Raw genomic sequence first — 17,278 nt, forward strand, 5'->3', positions numbered from 1 at the left:
CAAACTCCTTCACGTGTTCTCAGCTGTACAAAAAAGTGCATCTTCTTTATAAAGTGCTGGTCATTTTACAGATTAAGAACTGAATTCAAATGGTTCTAATAGTGGGATTAGTCAGCCTTCAGGTAATGCTTTGTCCTTCATTTCCCCATGTATGTTGTGACCAAGGCTACTGAGACCATGTGACCTGTGGGCTTCCCTTTGTCATCCTATGCCTGGAGATCACAGTGAGGCAGGGACAGCAAAGGGATGCTCAGCTGTCGTCTCTTCCATCGGCCAGCCATTTCAGCCTCATGATAAAGACGCTAACTTCATATTTTTTATCTTAGGAGAAAGCATAGGTATATGTGACCTTACTGAAGACTTCCTGTAGATAACCAATGAAGAGTTAAAGCATCAAAGACACAGTAGCTGGGAGCCATCCAAGTAACAGTGAAGCTAATGAAGTACTAGGAAAATCATGTTAGCTGTTTTATCCGTACATGTTGTCTGTCAAAAGAGATTACAAACAGTTCACCAACAGTGAGTGAATAAATGATCAGTAAGGAGCTCATGCGAAAGCAAGGGCAGAGAGACATCTTACTCTTTTCTTTTCAGGGCTATGAAACGGCATACAGACATTTTTCTTGGCATTGGTCATGAAGCAGCCATCATTTTTCCTAACTGCTCTGGTTTGGAGTGATGCTTTAACACAGAAATCACATCCACTCATAACGTCTCAACCTCTTAAACCAAGTTTCATGTACACTTCTTTTTTTGTTTCTGTTCCTCTGGTTTTTGCAGGGCTGGGACAAGGTGTTCCTGTAGTTGGGCTCATAGTGGAAGGGGGTCCCAACGTGATCTCCATTGTCTTAGAGTGTCTACGAGAAGAACCACCTCTCCCTGTCGTGATATGCGATGGTAGTGGACGAGCATCAGATATTCTGTCATTTGCACACAAGTATTCAGAAGAAGGAGGGTAAGATTTTGAGATCTTCACCAAACCTTTGTCTTGTTAGGATGGACAATGTAGGACTATATGCCTTGCTTTCATTAAAGCTTCATAAAAAAACACCTCTGGGACAAAATGCTACTAACAGGCATTCTGCTGTCAGTCAGCTTTTGTTGCCTGTTGGTTCTTAGCCTTAGCCTGGGAATGTATTTGATGGTCCATTGAAATAAGCTTGCTCTCAGTGCAGCACACTGTCATACAAGCACCTTCAAAGTTTCCTGCACTGTACTGTGTGCTGGGTTGGACATGTTAGAAGCAAGGAACAAGTGGTTCCCGAGAATTACTCTTTTCCTCAGGCCTGGGCTGAGGTTAATTACTGCCTGTATCTGCAAAATTTGTACTGCCTGATTCTAGTGTGTTGTGTGAATGAGCTTCATTCTCCCAGAGTGCCAGACCAGCTGAAAAAATGTTGGACTTCCTTCCATTCTCTTGCTGTTTCTTGCATCTATGATAGTTCTGCAAGGCGGTGCTCCCTGATGTCGTGAACAGAGTGGAGAATGTTTGGAGCATTCTGCTCCACAGCCCTGCTGTCAGTTGCACAAATGAATCTGTAAAGGTCACTCCTAATCCAATGTTTTCTGGAATCTTTTATTTTTATGGTTGGTTATCTGCTCTTTTGATTGATAGAAAGTATGCTTAGTTTAAAGAAGATGCAAAGCCTGTACTAGCAGCATAAAGCTCATCTGCTCTGCAGAGGAAAAGATCTGTCCTGACGAATACTTTAAGTGGAAGCAGAGTATTGCATTTTTAATTTAAAATATTGCTTCTCCCAGTCAAGTAACATGCATTCCCTATTGTCATTGTTAGTATCAGGATTTTATCTTTAGTAGCCAAATTCAGGCAAAATCCTAGTATATTGTCTTGATTAGGGTATGGCACACCTGTCTTGCTCTGGAGAAATGGCCTATTTCCTTGACTGAAGTTGGAGCTTAGCTTGGATTAAATATTAAGCAGACAATTTATTGTCAAGCAGTGCTGATGTTATTTGCTGAATTGGGAGAGCAGCTGTGCTGCTGGATTTTTTTGAGGTTTACACATAGTACATACTTAATTCTACCAACAGTATTTGTGATTCAGCAACTTCCTTTTCCTTTCTGTCAGCCAAGCCTCCTTAGATGAAACTTTACTTCTTTTTTTTTCTTTCTCATTCATCCTTCTTATCAGCTTATAGGTAATTGAAAGAGCTTATCAGGATCAGTCTGAGATCTGCTCACTGCATGACTTTTTCTCCCAGCACATATGATGCAGTATCCAATTTTCCTCTCCAATAATTATGAGATAAATATGTTCACCTGGTAAGGCAGATCTGTAATGAGAATTTTTTGTCAGCCCTGCTGTCTAAAAGAATCGTTTTCTTACAATGAGGTAGGGGTCCTGTAAGGTGTACTGCTGAAATCCTGAAGACTGAACTTTTTAACAAAAATATATCTATAATACATAACAGGAGTAAGCGCTACTTGTATTATATTCCAGGGTGAAAGGATAATTCGAGTTCCCTGCCAGTTTTTAAATCAATGTTGAGGTACTGAGGTGCATAAGAGCCAATCTGGGTATGAATTTCCTGATTACTGTTAACTCTGCATGAACTCCTTACCTGTACTGAATGAAAGATGCTGTGTGTTTTCATTCATTTGCAAAATGAAGTCATTGCACTGGTGGATGAAAAATTGTTTCTCAAAAAGCAGGCTTTCTGAATATATATTAATTGTGTTAATGTCTTCTTTTATGTCTCATTTTTCATTTAGGATAATAAGTGAATCCCTTAGGGACCAGCTTCTAGTTACCATCCAGAAAACCTTTAACTACAACAGGAATCAAGCTCATCAGCTGTTCATCATTCTTATGGAGTGCATGAAAAAGAAAGAACTTGTAAGTGTCCTAAAAGTAGTTCACAAAGATAATTTCTATGACCAAACTTTATAGAGTACTTTCAAGTGCCATTCTCACAGGGTTATATTTTAACCTTTTATTTATTTTTTTTTTCCATATAGCTCCCTAAATGTACGCAATCATTCATTCATAAGCATAGACCAAAAAAGGGATTTTGTCTTGTTGAAAGCCTCTAAAACCAATTTCAGATTCTTCTGTGTAAGTCGATAGGCGTCTTCTTTCAAGGACTTCTGCAAGGCAGACTAAGACACTGAGATAAATGCACTAAAACCAGGATCAACTGCAAAAGTAGAGGAAAGATAAGGGTTCCTAGGAGCAATAAGCATTCAGAGTGCATCAGCGCAGTTTTGGTCTTCTGGTGTAGTAACTTTTTAACAGCCTTTCATTCCAGTGGCTATTCAGGTCTTTCATAAGAAATTGAAACATTAAATGTTCTTGAAGATCCCAGCCTTGCTTGACCCTGGTTTGTTGCACGCCTGTTCTCTGTACTGTACCACTCAGTCGGGTTTCTGCCTGTCTGCCGTGTCCCAGCTGCAGAGACAAGTGTGCTTAGGAAAATAAAGTCTTTAACATTCACAACTGTTGTCTGTGAACAGTGTCTTGACATTGTGTTCACTGTGCCTGTGCCTTTGCAGGCAGAATGAATCTTTGAGTGTTTGCCTTTGACTAATTGTCTTACTGAATTTTTGTGAATATGACCTCTCCCTTGAGTCCTGGTATAATTCCATTTCACTCTTTCATACAAATCCTAAGCAGCTGTTTTAATAGCAAGTGAACAGTCTGATGGATTTTTTGGTGTTTTTTTTTTTTAACTACAGCTGGAACTGGTACGGCTAGTATTTTTATCTTTTTTGCTAAAGTTGCATGTTTCCTTTAGATAGAAACGAGAGAACTACCACAGCCTTCTGCTCAGACTGTGTGTAGGGAATCAGATAACCAAACTGCTATTGAATGTGAGCATGAGATGAGGGGCAGTTTTGTTCTTCGGGATGCCTAATTGTCTCGCTAAGGGACACCTCTAACAGGAGCAGCTATAAAGAAACTATTTGAATGCCAGATGAAACTTCTCTCATGAGGCTGAGAGAAGAGGGAATTTTTTCTGAGTGCTTAGTAAAATGGTGTTTCAAGCTCCCTTAAAACTAAGTTGTTTTCTTTCCACGGATCCCACACTTTCTGTCTTTGGTTGGCTTGGAGGCAAACTCTAAACTCTGGTCTTCCCAAGTTTAATATGGTCTCCAGTAGCTGATGTGAAACATTTTTCTTAAAATTGTAAATAAACAATAAACTGAATGTAGCATTCCTTACAGTTCTTACTTTTTTTCAGTGGGGAGCATTCTTTTGATTCCTAGAAGTAATTGTTTAGTTGTTTGAAGAGAAATAACAAATCCTGCTCTGGTACCCTGAGAAGTATGGTGGAAGGGGGGAAAAAGTCTTTTCCCTGCAGTATTTGCTTGTTTGGCAATAGCGCATGTAGTAGCTGCCAGTGTTTGCATTTCCAGTCTCAGATTTGGAGCAAAGAAAATGAATACAATGTAGTTTTTAGTCTTAAAAAATACAATATAGTTTTAAGTCTTAAATCCTGAAATACATACTTCAGAATCAGTACAGTGATTTAGTTTGAGCATGAGGTCAGGTGCATTGCTGGGAAAAGTGGGAGCAGCCCCTATATGTTACTTGTGTAAGGGCCATTGATTCTTCAGTAATAGCTTTTGTGCAAGTAAGATCTGAATCAAATTGTCTAAAATTTGACCTGATTTACACACAGAGATCACAGAACATGAAGAGTCCCACCATTGTTGGGTAGAGTTATCACTGCCACGCACAGGTGTGCTTCTGGTTCCATCTTTCTCTGTTGTGTGGTTTCATACTGACTTGCTATTACTAGTGAGTGAAGGGCTAACACAAGAAAGATACCACTTGTTCCCCACCTAGAGTAACAGGGTACAGAGCTGAACTTAGCACAGTGCTACTAGCCATAACCAAAGAAACTTCCTCAAATCTGTACATCAAGCTTTGTGCTAGTCCAAATACAAGCTGTTCCCGGTGATCAAAGTGCCAATCGACATTATTTTTACATTACTCTTGAGCTATTAAAGTAAACACTGGAAATAAGGAGATCCCTTTTATCCGATTAGAATTATCCCTGATGTTGCAGTCCAGGAACAAAGAGAAGCACGGAGAACCTCCAGAAACCAGTGCATTATGTCCACTGAATGAACTCTGATTCTCTGAGATGTCCTGTTCACCTTTTCAACACAAATTCACATCCATAGAAAGGTGGCCAGCAAAGAATTTGTAACATAAAGGAAGTTTACATTATTAAGACGTTTAATTAATGCTCGTTGTTTTTTCTCCTGCTTTGGAAAGATGGACACTAAAATTAATTTTGAAATTTTTCAAGCGTTAAGTAAAATTACCTCTTAAAGTATAATGCCAACTGTACTGTTGTATATTCTCTGCCACAGACATGCCTATAGGAGCCTAGCCACTCACAGGTGAAAGCTTGTACAAAATATACAGTGAAGTTAGGGGATTTTGGCTGAGTCAAGACAGGAAAAAACATGATCCGTGGCTCTCAGAATAAATCTACAAAGCTATTCTCAATGCCTTTCAGGAAGGTGTCCTATGACAATTTAAATGACATAGGGTTGGGATGGGAATCTGCATCAAGCAATTGCCAGGTTGTTTGCAGACTTTCTACCAGTTGCATATTCTTCGCACTGTCCAAAAAGCTGGCCTTCTTCCAGAGAGTATGCTGGGCATTGGCTTATGCCTCTGACTTTTCTTAATGTGGATCTCAGCTGCCGAGGAAGTGCTTGCTTACGTATCTGTGCATATCAAGACAACAACTAAATACTGAAATGCCAACAAGTAGTTTCCTGTCTCCTATATAGTATCATAGAAGTCTCTTCTCCTAATTGGGGTTCCCTTCTTCCTCTGTTCTCTCCAATGCTTTTCTCTCCAAAGTTCATTACATCTGATGCTGAATTCCCTTCAGTGTGGGAGGGATTTCTGCAAGAAGAGGAGGTCATTTTAGTTTTATCTCTGTTCCTTGATTTTTGATCAGATTCTGATACTGTGGGTTTGTGGGTTCATAAAAGCCAGATTATGCAATTTTGAATGATTTTTAGCAACATATCTTTAAATACCTTTGCCAGAACTAATTTTTTTAAGGATTAATCCAGCTGCAAATGCCACTTGGAACAGAATATGACAAATGCAGTGTTTTCTAGTGATGCAGCTCTGTACTGCAATCAAATAGACACCCATTCAGGCTTTTTCCGTACGCATTCAGAAGTGTTACTTGCATGCCCTGTTGATTATATAAAATCTTATTTAAGGGCTCCAAATGTGAAGTCTTTAGATTGTCTCTGGGTAATGTAAATGTACTGCTGATATATTTACATTTGTGTGGTGCCAAGATTAGTTCCATACATAACGCCTTGATCAGAAGTCAAGTGGTACTAAGGATGACTGATAAGCTGACTGCAAGAGAGTCAGCCTTCCAGAAAGATTGACTGAGAAAAGAGAGCCCACAGCTGCCATAGTCAGACTGCTTCAAATTTAAAATGCATGTCAGAGCAGGTCTGATTTACTCAGCAAAATTCAGACACTGATTGTGCAGATGAAGCAGGCTTATCGTTTGCACTAGATAATTTTGTCTGCTTTCTTGTTAATTAATAAAATTTTTACTTTAGTTCTTCTCTCTTCTAATGTCATGTATCTTTGCGTTCATGCAAAATCTATTTTAACTGTTGGGAAAATTGCCATTCGCAGTACTTAATGCTAGCATCTGCTATGAAGAGTTGCTTTTGGAAAATAAATAATTTGGGGAGTTTTGTCTGCATTCAGTGTTAACTTAATTAACATAGGATATTAGGTTATCCTGCTTTTGAATTATTGATCTTTTAATATGTAGTTCAATGGCTAAGCTTTATACAAATTAGTGAATTGTAATGGGCTCAACTAAGCAAATGTGACTAGAAATAATTGCTTTTCTTTATTAGTTGATTCTGCTGTTTTGTTTGTCAATATATATGTAGCCTGTCCCACAACTAAAAAATATTTGAGTGTTATCATAAATAAAATTAGTGCTATGATAGTTACCTTGGGTAACGAGCATTTCCATTTCCCAGCTGTCATTTCCATTACTACTGGAAAGTAATAGAACTGCCAGAAAATAATCAGTTTGGCATGGCAGTTTTGTCACCACTTTTCAAAATTCACAGGTTTGGCGAAGAATTTCCTCAAGTTTGTCACATTTACCAATGCAGGGATATTTTAGGATAACTTTATCGAAAGAATTTAATTAAATGCTTTTGTGAAAATTAAATTTCAAAGAAAAATTTAGAGGAACTGTATTTTTTGAAAAATCTCAAGTCTTAAAAAATAACAAAGCTTCACCATTGTGCTTTTTTGTATCTACATGTTTAGTCTCTCTCTTTCATGTGTTGTAATTTTGTGTGTTTGGTTTTGTGCTCTCCTTTAGATTACCGTGTTCCGCATGGGGTCTGAAGGGCAACAGGACATTGAGATGTCTATCTTAACTGCTCTCCTTAAAGGTAGGTTTTGCAAGTGGTTAGGAAGGATGCAGAAATTGATCCCAAGAAGACAGTCCTGTGCACTGTCTGAAGTTCACTCTTGATGTTTAAGTCTGATTTATTCACTTGGATTCTGCCAAGTAACTAAGACATGCTTGCTTTGAGGTTCAGATTAGCTTGAAGTGCAAAACCTAGACTGGAAGTTTTGTGTGCTTTCCTAACCTGAAAGCCTGCGATGGGAATGCTGCAACAACTATACTACTGATACTTCAACACATTTTATTGCAGTTCTAGCATGTATTAATAAAGTTAGGAAAAAAGGTGGGAAGATTAAAAGACGGGTCTGGATTTTTTCCGATCTCAGATTATGCTTTTTAAGCTTTAGGGCAAAATATAGGATCAGTTCCATATTTATTTGGAGTTTATGTTTGCTGAAACAACTGTTTTCTGTCTGCAGGTATATAGTAGTTGATACAGACTCAATATGGGATCACTGAAGTCCCCAGAGCTTAGACATAAAGAGAGGAATTATTATACTCTTATCCGCAACATCAGCCAGAGGAGCTGAGAGGAGGGGTCTTTTAGAACAGTTAAATGTCTATCTTTAGCATCAGAATATAAAGTCAACGTGGGCACTTCGAGGAAAAAAAAAGAGCGAATCTGGTTAATAGTTTTGAAATTAGGATTATGGGGTTAAATGGAAGATACTCTAAATAGATTTGATGAAACCACTTCTCCGTGGTAGAATTATTCTAGTAGTAGTATGACACGGAGCCAGGCTTGCTGTTTTCTAGTTCTTGGAGATGTGAATGCTTCTTGGAGAAGGTTGTCCAATCTTGATTCATCATGCACAAAATACTAAAGGTCTGGGTGTTTCTCTTTAGGTACCAATGCATCTGCTCCAGACCAGCTCAGCTTGGCTTTGGCCTGGAATCGTGTAGACATTGCACGCAGCCAAATCTTTGTCTTCGGACACCACTGGCCAGTAAGACAAAGTTTTCCTAGTCATACTGTTTGTTAACAATTTAAAATATGTGGTGGAATATTCACACCATTTTGTTGGATTTTGCTGGATTTAGTTGGCAGGAGAAACAGTATTGAGTTCTGTTTTATGCTGATCTGATGTAGGATGTCTCGTTAAGAATGAACTTTTTTGAAATTTCCTTGTACTGCCATTTGCAAATATTTAGCAATAATTTAAACTCGGTGAAAGAAAGAAAAGCGATTTCATGACAAGCATAAAAATAACCTTTTTTAAGATTCCTCCTGGGATTTGAAAGAAAGAAAAAATCCAAAAAACATTTACTGGAAGCAATCTGTGGCCTTACATACAGCTGTGCAGTAGCAGTCCTGGTCCGCCCGCGTGAACTTGTGTGATGCGCTAGCATTGCCGAGACTTCTGTCTGTGTCGTTGGCATATGCTAGCAGTTGGCAAGGTCCCCAGCTACCTATTAAAGTATGGGAAGCAAAGCAAAGAAATTCCCAGAGCTGCTTAGAAGGAATTGTGTTGCTCACTTCATTAACAGCTGTGAAAATCTATTTGGATTAATGGAGCAAAATCCTGATGACCAAAAGAAACCATTGCAGAAAACAGGCCTCTGGCAGCCAGAGCTGTGCAAATGAACAAAGAAGCTTTAGGTCCTGAAATTGGATTTTCTCTCTCAAATTATTGGAGTTTGATGCTGCACTAGTTGAAGTCAGTGGTGAAACACTGCAGTGCCTTTGTTCATCTGTGTAACTAAACCCCTCTATTTAAGCAGCTTTCATGTCTCACTGTATTGAATCTTTTTGCTTTACTGTGTGAACCATCTGGTATTGAATTACTATAAAGTATCATGAGAAAACCAGCCTAAAAGAGGCACTAGGAATCACATGCAAGAATTATTTATTTTTTTTAAATTAGATGTCTTTCCTGAAACTATGCAATAAAATGACACTCAAAGGAACACTATTCGTGTGCACGCTGTACATAATGGTAAGATTTATTTCATTTGGAAGCCCCTATAATTAAATTTAAACAAAAGTTGCTGCATACGCTGTTTTATTTCTTCACTTATTGTAACGAGATGTTTCCAATATTCAAGGTTCATTAAAATGCTTATACAGAGAGATTATGAAGTATTATGACTACAAAACATCTATTTGGATGGAGTGTTCCAATCTCCATATTATTGTGGTTAGATTCAGAGGTACCACCTAGCAACTGAAACCAGTTACTGCTTTCACATATTTCATACTCATACTCTGAGACAATTTATGGAAACAGTGTCAGCCAATTGCAATTCACTGTCATTTCAAATTCATAAAAATTGCATTCAGACTAGCATCTGCTGCAAGTTGGCAGTTGCAGTTTTGTCCAGGCTTACAAATGGATTCGTGGTAGCTAGGCAGAGAAGATTTTCAAGGTGAACAAAACCACAGAAAACAAGCCTTGTTAAGGGCTTGGCTCTGCAGTTCTCTGTGCAGAGCACAGGTAGTTGGAATCCAGTTTACACGTTCATGGAGCTCATATAACATAAGCATTAGCTGGAGCAAGTCAAGCCTCCAAAACGCAGACAAGCAGTGTCTAGCTATTTGCCTGTGTGCTTGCCTGTCTTGGGGAGGTAGGTTGGAAAGGGGAAGAGTAAATGTGTCTAAAATAATATACACAGAAATATTGTCTGCAGAATGTAAATGAACCAGTGAGCGGCTCTCTTTCCTCTCCTTTCTGCCTTCACAGTATGGATGCTATTTGGCATAATGCCGCATCCTTGTTAAGCTCTTTCTGTCCAGCTCCTTGTCCTACTTGTTGCTAGTTATTTTTACAACTGTTGCTTTCACTGATAGCAAAGAACCTGAAATGTCAGAGAATGGAGTAGTGTCTTTTCCCAGTCCTCTCGCACTGATTTTATTTTGCAAGCGAAATCCTCCACAGTCTACCTGCTTCACTACTTTGACTTCCAGTGTTACTGACTACATTAGACATAACAGCTTTTGAAAAAGTGTAAAGCTGTGGCTATGCAAAAAGGCCCTTATACTTAAGGAAATTATCATTTTTAGTTGACTGTGTGTGAGAAGTGGTGACTGGGGAGCAAGTTCAATAGGAGTGTATTCAATGAAATAATTCACTGTACGATCAATTAAATTTCTAATACTTCTATTGCATTATTAAATACAGCCTTTAGGAAGCCTTACAGCTCCTGATGGTACAGGTCCTGAGAAGGAAAAGAAATCTCCAGCAGCTCAGACTAAAGCAGCCAGAGGGAAAGGAAAAGGGAAAAAAAAAGGAGGAAAAGGAAAAGAAGAGCCAGAAGAAGAAACAGACCCAAGAAAGCTTGAACTCCTGAACTGGGTGAGATGGAAGTATTTGTATTAAAACTGTTGAAGGATTCCGTTTTTCTTTATCCTGGGGGACAAAGAGAGAAGGAAAATACACATTTTCATTCTACGGAATGCTCATTTCCACATTCTCACAAGGTCAGAAGTAGATTCTGCAGGGATGCTGTTCAGTCTTTGAGCCAGGAATCACGCTGTCATCCTGTGTGCACCACATGCAGCCATACCACAACAGTACAAGTCAGTGCTTATCTGCTACATCTTCTTCCCTGCACTTGTTAGAAAATAAGAATAGCAGTGAACACCTTCATCCTTCCTTGTACATGTCATTTATCCAGTCAAAGCAGTTTCACCATCTCCATTTCTAAATGCTTCATTTTCCAGTTGCAGTAGGTTAGGTTGCTCTGTTGGCTGGATAAAAGTTTATGTGTCAAGGGGATTGCTGCCCAAGGGAGCTCCCCTCTCCTACTGGGTTTTAACCTCTTAGACCATATTAAGAGAAGATCCATTAAGCGTCTGACCAACATTTTCCAAAGACAAAGCTAAGTTCGTGAAGAAAGAGGAAGTGCTTCTTCCTAAATGATTTGACTCTTTTGGCATTGTATGTTGCCTTTTCTCTGTGAGGCAGCAGTATGAGTGGGTGATACATACGCAAGTTATCAGGGTAAATTTCATCAGCCTCTTCTTAAACATATACAGTGCATTTTTCTTAAATTTTAACTTGTTCCTGTCATGTTCGGCAAGTAAGTCTCTTTTTCACATATGTGTCAAGTATGGTATGCCTCATTTAGTTAAAAATACTAAGCAAAATGATTGAAAGCTACAAGTGTATTGCTAAAGGTTTCTTTCACTGCTATCCTCTCGCCCAAGACCTCATGGGAAAATTCTACCATCTGTATTGATTTGCACATGGATAAAATGTCATTTTCTAAAATGCTTTTCACTTACAGGTTAATCAACATATTTGGGAACTTTGGAATATTCTACGTAATTAAAATGTTTGTGGTTGTTGGCCAGCCACCTCTTCTGTGCTCATGTAGTGTCATGTTCTCCGTTCTGCAATTCAGGTGAATTCCCTGGAGCAGGCTATGCTGGATGCACTGGTTCTGGATCGAGTGGACTTTGTGAAACTACTTATTGAGAATGGAGTGAATATGCAGCACTTCCTCACTATTCCTCGACTGGAAGAACTTTATAATACCGTGAGCGAGCAGAAATAATAAAATGCTCTCTGATACCTTTGCTACTCTATTTGACAGAGGTGTCCTTTTTCTTCCTCTCCTGAGATGTGCTTGTTTTTCCAAAAACCTCTGAACCCTGACAATACACAGGAGTTGGATAGCAGTAAAGGGAGCCATTGCTACTACATAGAGTGTCCTGTTTTTTCGCTAGATATACATATTCCTAATTCATAAGCCTATAGCAGATTTCAGAAGCTGTTACAGTTTTTTATGTAAATATAGCGGTGTATTTAGAATGCACATTCAGAACACTTAAAGAACTAATGTAGATAGTAAAACTTTAATAGCAGCCAGTGGTGATTTACTTTTAATCTCAATTACTTTTCATGTATGTATACTTCAGTATTATTGAAAAAAGCCTTATAAATTTGGCAAAGTACTTACACAGCAACATTTATTCTTAACACATTGCAGAAGCCAGTATCATTTTTCCTTCGGGCCCAGCAAAGAAAAATGTTTTTCCCAAAACCATAGAACATCATGCTTTTTTATTGAAATTCTCCATGACCCAACCCAGAGAAAATTCATCAGGAACATAACTGTTTCTAGACTTTCTTCCCATCATTTAAGTGGCAGGTAGTCCAGGGCAGCATTCATACAACATATAACCTCAGTCTAGTCCTCCGGTCCCTTTATTGTACAAGTTCAGACAATACCGCAGGCTGCTGTGACTTGAATCACCATGTAAAAGATTATAAGAAAGGGGTTACACAGCTCTTGGTAGAAACGTGTTCATCGTTGTAGCCCAGTTCCTTCTTTTCACCCCTGCAGAGTGTTACGGCACACCGTTGCCTCAAGTTCTGCTTACAGTGCCAGATTGTTAATTACATTTCTGTTTGAAAAAAATCTGAAGAATTGAAGCTCTAATGCACTGTGAATGATTTCTGTTTCAGAGATTGGGTCCACCAAATACGCTGCATTTGCTAGTCAGAGATGTGAAAAAGGTAAGCTTAACTAACAGCAGCATTACGTTTGCATGATTGCATTAACCATGTGAGTCAACAGTAAAAGCAAGCGTAGCATGGGGGAAAGCAGACAGTTGAAATTAGATGGTACCTGTTAAGAAAAGGGAAGTTTGTGACAAACAGTGATGTCAGTTTAAATCAGCTATGGCTATGAAGTTAAGCTCCTAGTAGTGTAATACATCATTTGAGATTTAGGTTGATACTGTTTCTTCTCTACAAGAAGCTCCCGGGGCAGCATTTCAACAGTGGGGTGGAAGGAAAAGCCTGCTAGGTTAACTGGAAGCCCCACTCACGAGCACAGAATTTGTTCCCATTTGTTTTTTTCCTTGTGTGTTTTTTTAGTTATTTTTCTCCCTAGCAATCCTACTTTTACCTGGGAGAAAGATCTGTTCTGTTTCTCAGTGCTACAAGTCCTAAGTTTGTTACTCATTTGTTTCCATTACATGTAAATTCATTCATTATATGTGAATGGGGTCATTGTAGGATTTGTTGGTTTATTTGCTCTCTTTGAGGTTTTGGATTTTTTATTCAGTAAAATTTAGCTTCCTGAAATACCTTGTATTCCTTTTTGCAAGGAAAACTCCCATTTATTCCCAGGAGGTTTAGATGTGGGAATTACGCAGTACTGGGTTAATGTATAATTCATATTGACCTGCTTCATAGTTTTGATGTTTGGTGTTTGTCTTTTTGAGTGTTACTAATGCTCTTCTGCATTCTGCTTTCTGTCCATCTCTCCTTTTCATTGCATTTTCATGGCTCACTCATTCAGCGGCAGTCTCGGGGATTCGGTTGGGTTAACATGGAGGTGACGTGTTTGCTTAGGATATAGTTGTTTCATCATAGCAACTGCTCAGTGGTGCTGTAGAATCAGTTATTGTTGTAGGACAGAGCTTGAACAATGAAGCACAGTTTTCAGCTCGTGGTTCTAGCAGAGTCAATACCACTATCGAGTTTTCAAGTGTAACAGTGGAAATGATAGTCTGCCTTTTTCTTTGATTCTGGGCTGCACATTAATCAAATCATGTTCTGCATTGTAGTCTTAACTCTGTAGATAATATTATGGTGAAATGTAAGTTTCCATAAAATGTAAAGTATGCCTGATAGTCACCATAAAGTTGAGTCATGCTTTTATACTGGATTAATGATAATCTGTACTAAGTTACTTAATTTCATCAATATAACCCTTGCAAACAACTCGGGTTTATGTGGACACTGACATATTGTATGAGTAAATCAAATTTTTCCTTTAACTATAAATACTGCTAACAACAAAACAAAAAAATCTGGCCCCAAAAAATTTTCATTATGTGAATCAGTTATCATTAATTTTGTACAAATATTCAGAGGCTGAAACGAGTGGCTGTAAGTAATACCTGTGTGCCAATTTAAACATGACATGATATGTCTAGTCAGGCAATTTATGCATGTTGTATTTTCTTATCCTAAGTCCTTACTTTGATTTTTTTTTTTTTATTATTTTTTGATAGGGAAATCTTCCACCAGATTATCACATCAGCCTAATAGATATTGGTCTTGTACTTGAATATCTCATGGGCGGAGCTTATCGTTGCAACTATACTCGAAAAAGTTTTCGGACTCTTTATAATAATTTATTTGGACCAAAGAGGGTAAGAATGAGTTTGTTCTGGATGTGGCCATTGTGCTGATGGTAAAAAATAAGTCATACTCTCTTCCTTTGTCTTTCTGAAACACTACATGTTAAATTCTAAAGAAATACTGCAAGACCGAAGTTGAAACTCTGGTAGTCAAGTCATATAAGGAACCTGTAAAATATCTATGTTAAAGGATTGGAGGACCAAAAAGGTGGCAAATACTTTGATCTAGAGGTGAATTTTGTCCTGTTTCAGTAATATACAGTCCAAGCATTTGTAACTGTGGTGTTTGCATATTTTACATACTCCTACTTGAGCTGTATCTTGACCTTTTAGCTCTCTTATAACTGTAAACTGTATTGGTCAAGATAGGCCTATTGATCAAGTAATTGCAACCAATAGCAGCCCTGACTTGGGTAAGGCAGAGAGTTTAGTCTGAATGCAGAAGAGCTATGAACCTGATACAGTAAGTCCTGTAAAGAACTGCTCTAAGCATAAATCTTATTCTATGGAAGCCACTGCGATCTCAGTAAAGCATTTCATAGTCACGTACCAATCTTGAGAATATCCAATGTGGCCCTTGCTTTGTTACAAAGTCTATTCTAAGCAAATAGAATAATTTTCTTCGTTAGCTCATTTATTGTTTTGGTTCAGCTTCGAAGGTCAAGTAAAGCTTCCTAGCCTAATTACAGAAACCCCCACACTAGGAAACTAGCCCGACAAATGGTCGGAAGGCCGCTCAAAGTCCAAGCGTTCTGTAGCCAATATGTAGTACCTATATAGTGTACTACTATCTGATGGAACAAACAAACAAACATTTTGCATAAATTGTAAAACAGAGATTTCACAATAGAACAGAGGGATTTTTTAAATGGGAAATTGTGAGAGGTTTGAAGATCTATTATATTTGTTCCTGTTTCCTATGGGTACCTTTATCCTGCTTCTTAGAATAAGCACTATTTTTTTTTGAGCTTTGGTGACCATGTGGTGATTTTAATTCTTAAAGCAGTATATTATTGAATGATTCGTTTAACTCTTCCGTCTGAATCAAAATATTTCACTTGAGTCCAGGATGGAAAATATTTTCTAATCCATTGCCTTCCTGCAAATACAATTAAGAGGGAGATTAATTAATTGTACCATTATTGGTAAAATGATTTAGAATAGTAAGTTTAATAATAAATACTGTACATTTGTAAATGAAAATGTGTTTTTCCTTGGTATTGTTTGGTCTTTGAATTTTCCCTCCCATCTAACTGATTTTCTTTTCTATTTTTAATATTCAGCCAAAAGCTCTTAAACTACTAGGGATGGAGGTAAGTTGGATTTATTATACAACACTATTTTTTATCAGAGCACTTCTTGGTACCGTTCTGCTCTTGCCCTTTGCTTTTTCACTGTTACTGTGGCTTAAAGTAAATTTCAGCTGGACAAGATCTTCCATTTTGCCAAGAGCCTATGAAATACTTCTGACATTTTGTTATGGGTAGGGTCTTGAGAGCTGCTTAAAGTTTTGCTCAATAGTCCTCAGGCAGGTTTTAGCACCATTATGTAATAACACATTCCATGTTGGAACATACTGTAGATATAATAATTCAGATGTGAAAAAAGCAAATGTGATCCAGCAGTGCTACTTATGGTCGAATCCCCTTTAACTATGAAGTAACAACTTATGCGCAAATGAGGTTTTATCCTAGAGAAAACGTTTAACTGGAGTGACAAAACAAGGTTTTCAGACATGTTAGATGTTATCCTCCACTACAAAACATCCTTGCTACTGTGATGGCACTATGCTTTGTAAATGATACTGATCCAGAATTTTGGGTCCAACCTGTGCCTCAGTTATTTGTGTGTCTGCAGAAATCTTGAATTGATCAGAACCAAGTCTGGGATGGTGCCTAAAACCTCACTCTGTTTTGGAGGTAGTTGCATTTGTTTATGCAAAAAGTATTAATGTAGACTGGGAAAGCATTTACACAAAGAGGCTAATTACATTTCCCGATGAAGTATGCTTTTATTAATGCTGTGGTAGTATTTGAACACAGTATAGGTGAACTATACCCACTCACAAAGCCTCTATTTCCCCAAGCAGATAAGCAGCTTTCTTCTCAATAGGGAAAGTGCAGGTTATGTTTAATCTCTCTGATCACCTTCCTATTTTCTAGTGGCTCAAGGCCAAAAGCTCAGCCCCTCAGAGGTGTGGCCCTTTTTAAGCAGTGTTGATCACACGTAGGTTGCTTAGTGTTTCTACAAAAAAACGTTTTGATTTTCCAGTTTCTTTCAGTGAGAAATGTTTTATGTAGCACAAACTGGTGTTCTCTCCACTTGACAGTGGGTGTAGCCCACTCCCTTCTTCCAAAAGAAGGAAAAGGTGAAAAGAAAAATTAACGTGTCTTTTGCTGAAGCGGCCAGTAAATTGATGCAACTCAAAGTGTTTGGGTTTTTTTCATTTCCAGTGTTAACAGCTCTAAAACAGGAATTTAGACTCTGTAGCACTTTGTCTTTCTTACCCAGGGTTTTGTTTCGATTTGATTTTCCGAGTGTAGGGAGGATCTAACAGAATCACAGAATCATCAGAGTTGGAAGGGACCTCTAGAGATCATCTAGTCCAACTCCCCTGCTAAAGCAGGATTGCCCAGAGCACATTACTCAGAACTGCAACTCTTGGTCTTCCATTTGAGATTTTACGTCCTGTGCTTTGGACATAGCTCAATGCTTTCTTCAT

At 38.3% G+C, this 17,278-nt stretch overlaps 1 protein-coding gene across 1 annotated transcript in view; it reads left to right on the top strand.

Moving 5' to 3' along the window:
* Positions 1-17,278, top strand: part of TRPM1 (transient receptor potential cation channel subfamily M member 1) — a gene marked incomplete at both ends in the record, with an annotated part of 88,654 nt that overhangs the window by 50,636 nt on the left and 20,740 nt on the right. Inside the window, 9 exons of the mRNA XM_082488945.1 lie at positions 781-955; positions 2,734-2,857; positions 7,368-7,440; positions 8,304-8,404; positions 10,577-10,750; positions 11,802-11,936; positions 12,869-12,919; positions 14,428-14,568; positions 15,840-15,869. Coding sequence (XP_082345071.1) covers positions 781-955; positions 2,734-2,857; positions 7,368-7,440; positions 8,304-8,404; positions 10,577-10,750; positions 11,802-11,936; positions 12,869-12,919; positions 14,428-14,568; positions 15,840-15,869 — 1,004 coding nt within the window. The remainder of the gene's footprint in view (positions 1-780; positions 956-2,733; positions 2,858-7,367; positions 7,441-8,303; positions 8,405-10,576; positions 10,751-11,801; positions 11,937-12,868; positions 12,920-14,427; positions 14,569-15,839; positions 15,870-17,278) is intronic.

The sequence above is a fragment of the Vanellus vanellus genome (assembly GCF_965231255.1).
Source record: "Vanellus vanellus genome assembly, chromosome: 11".
In the NCBI taxonomy this organism is placed as follows: Eukaryota; Metazoa; Chordata; class Aves; order Charadriiformes; family Charadriidae; genus Vanellus; species Vanellus vanellus.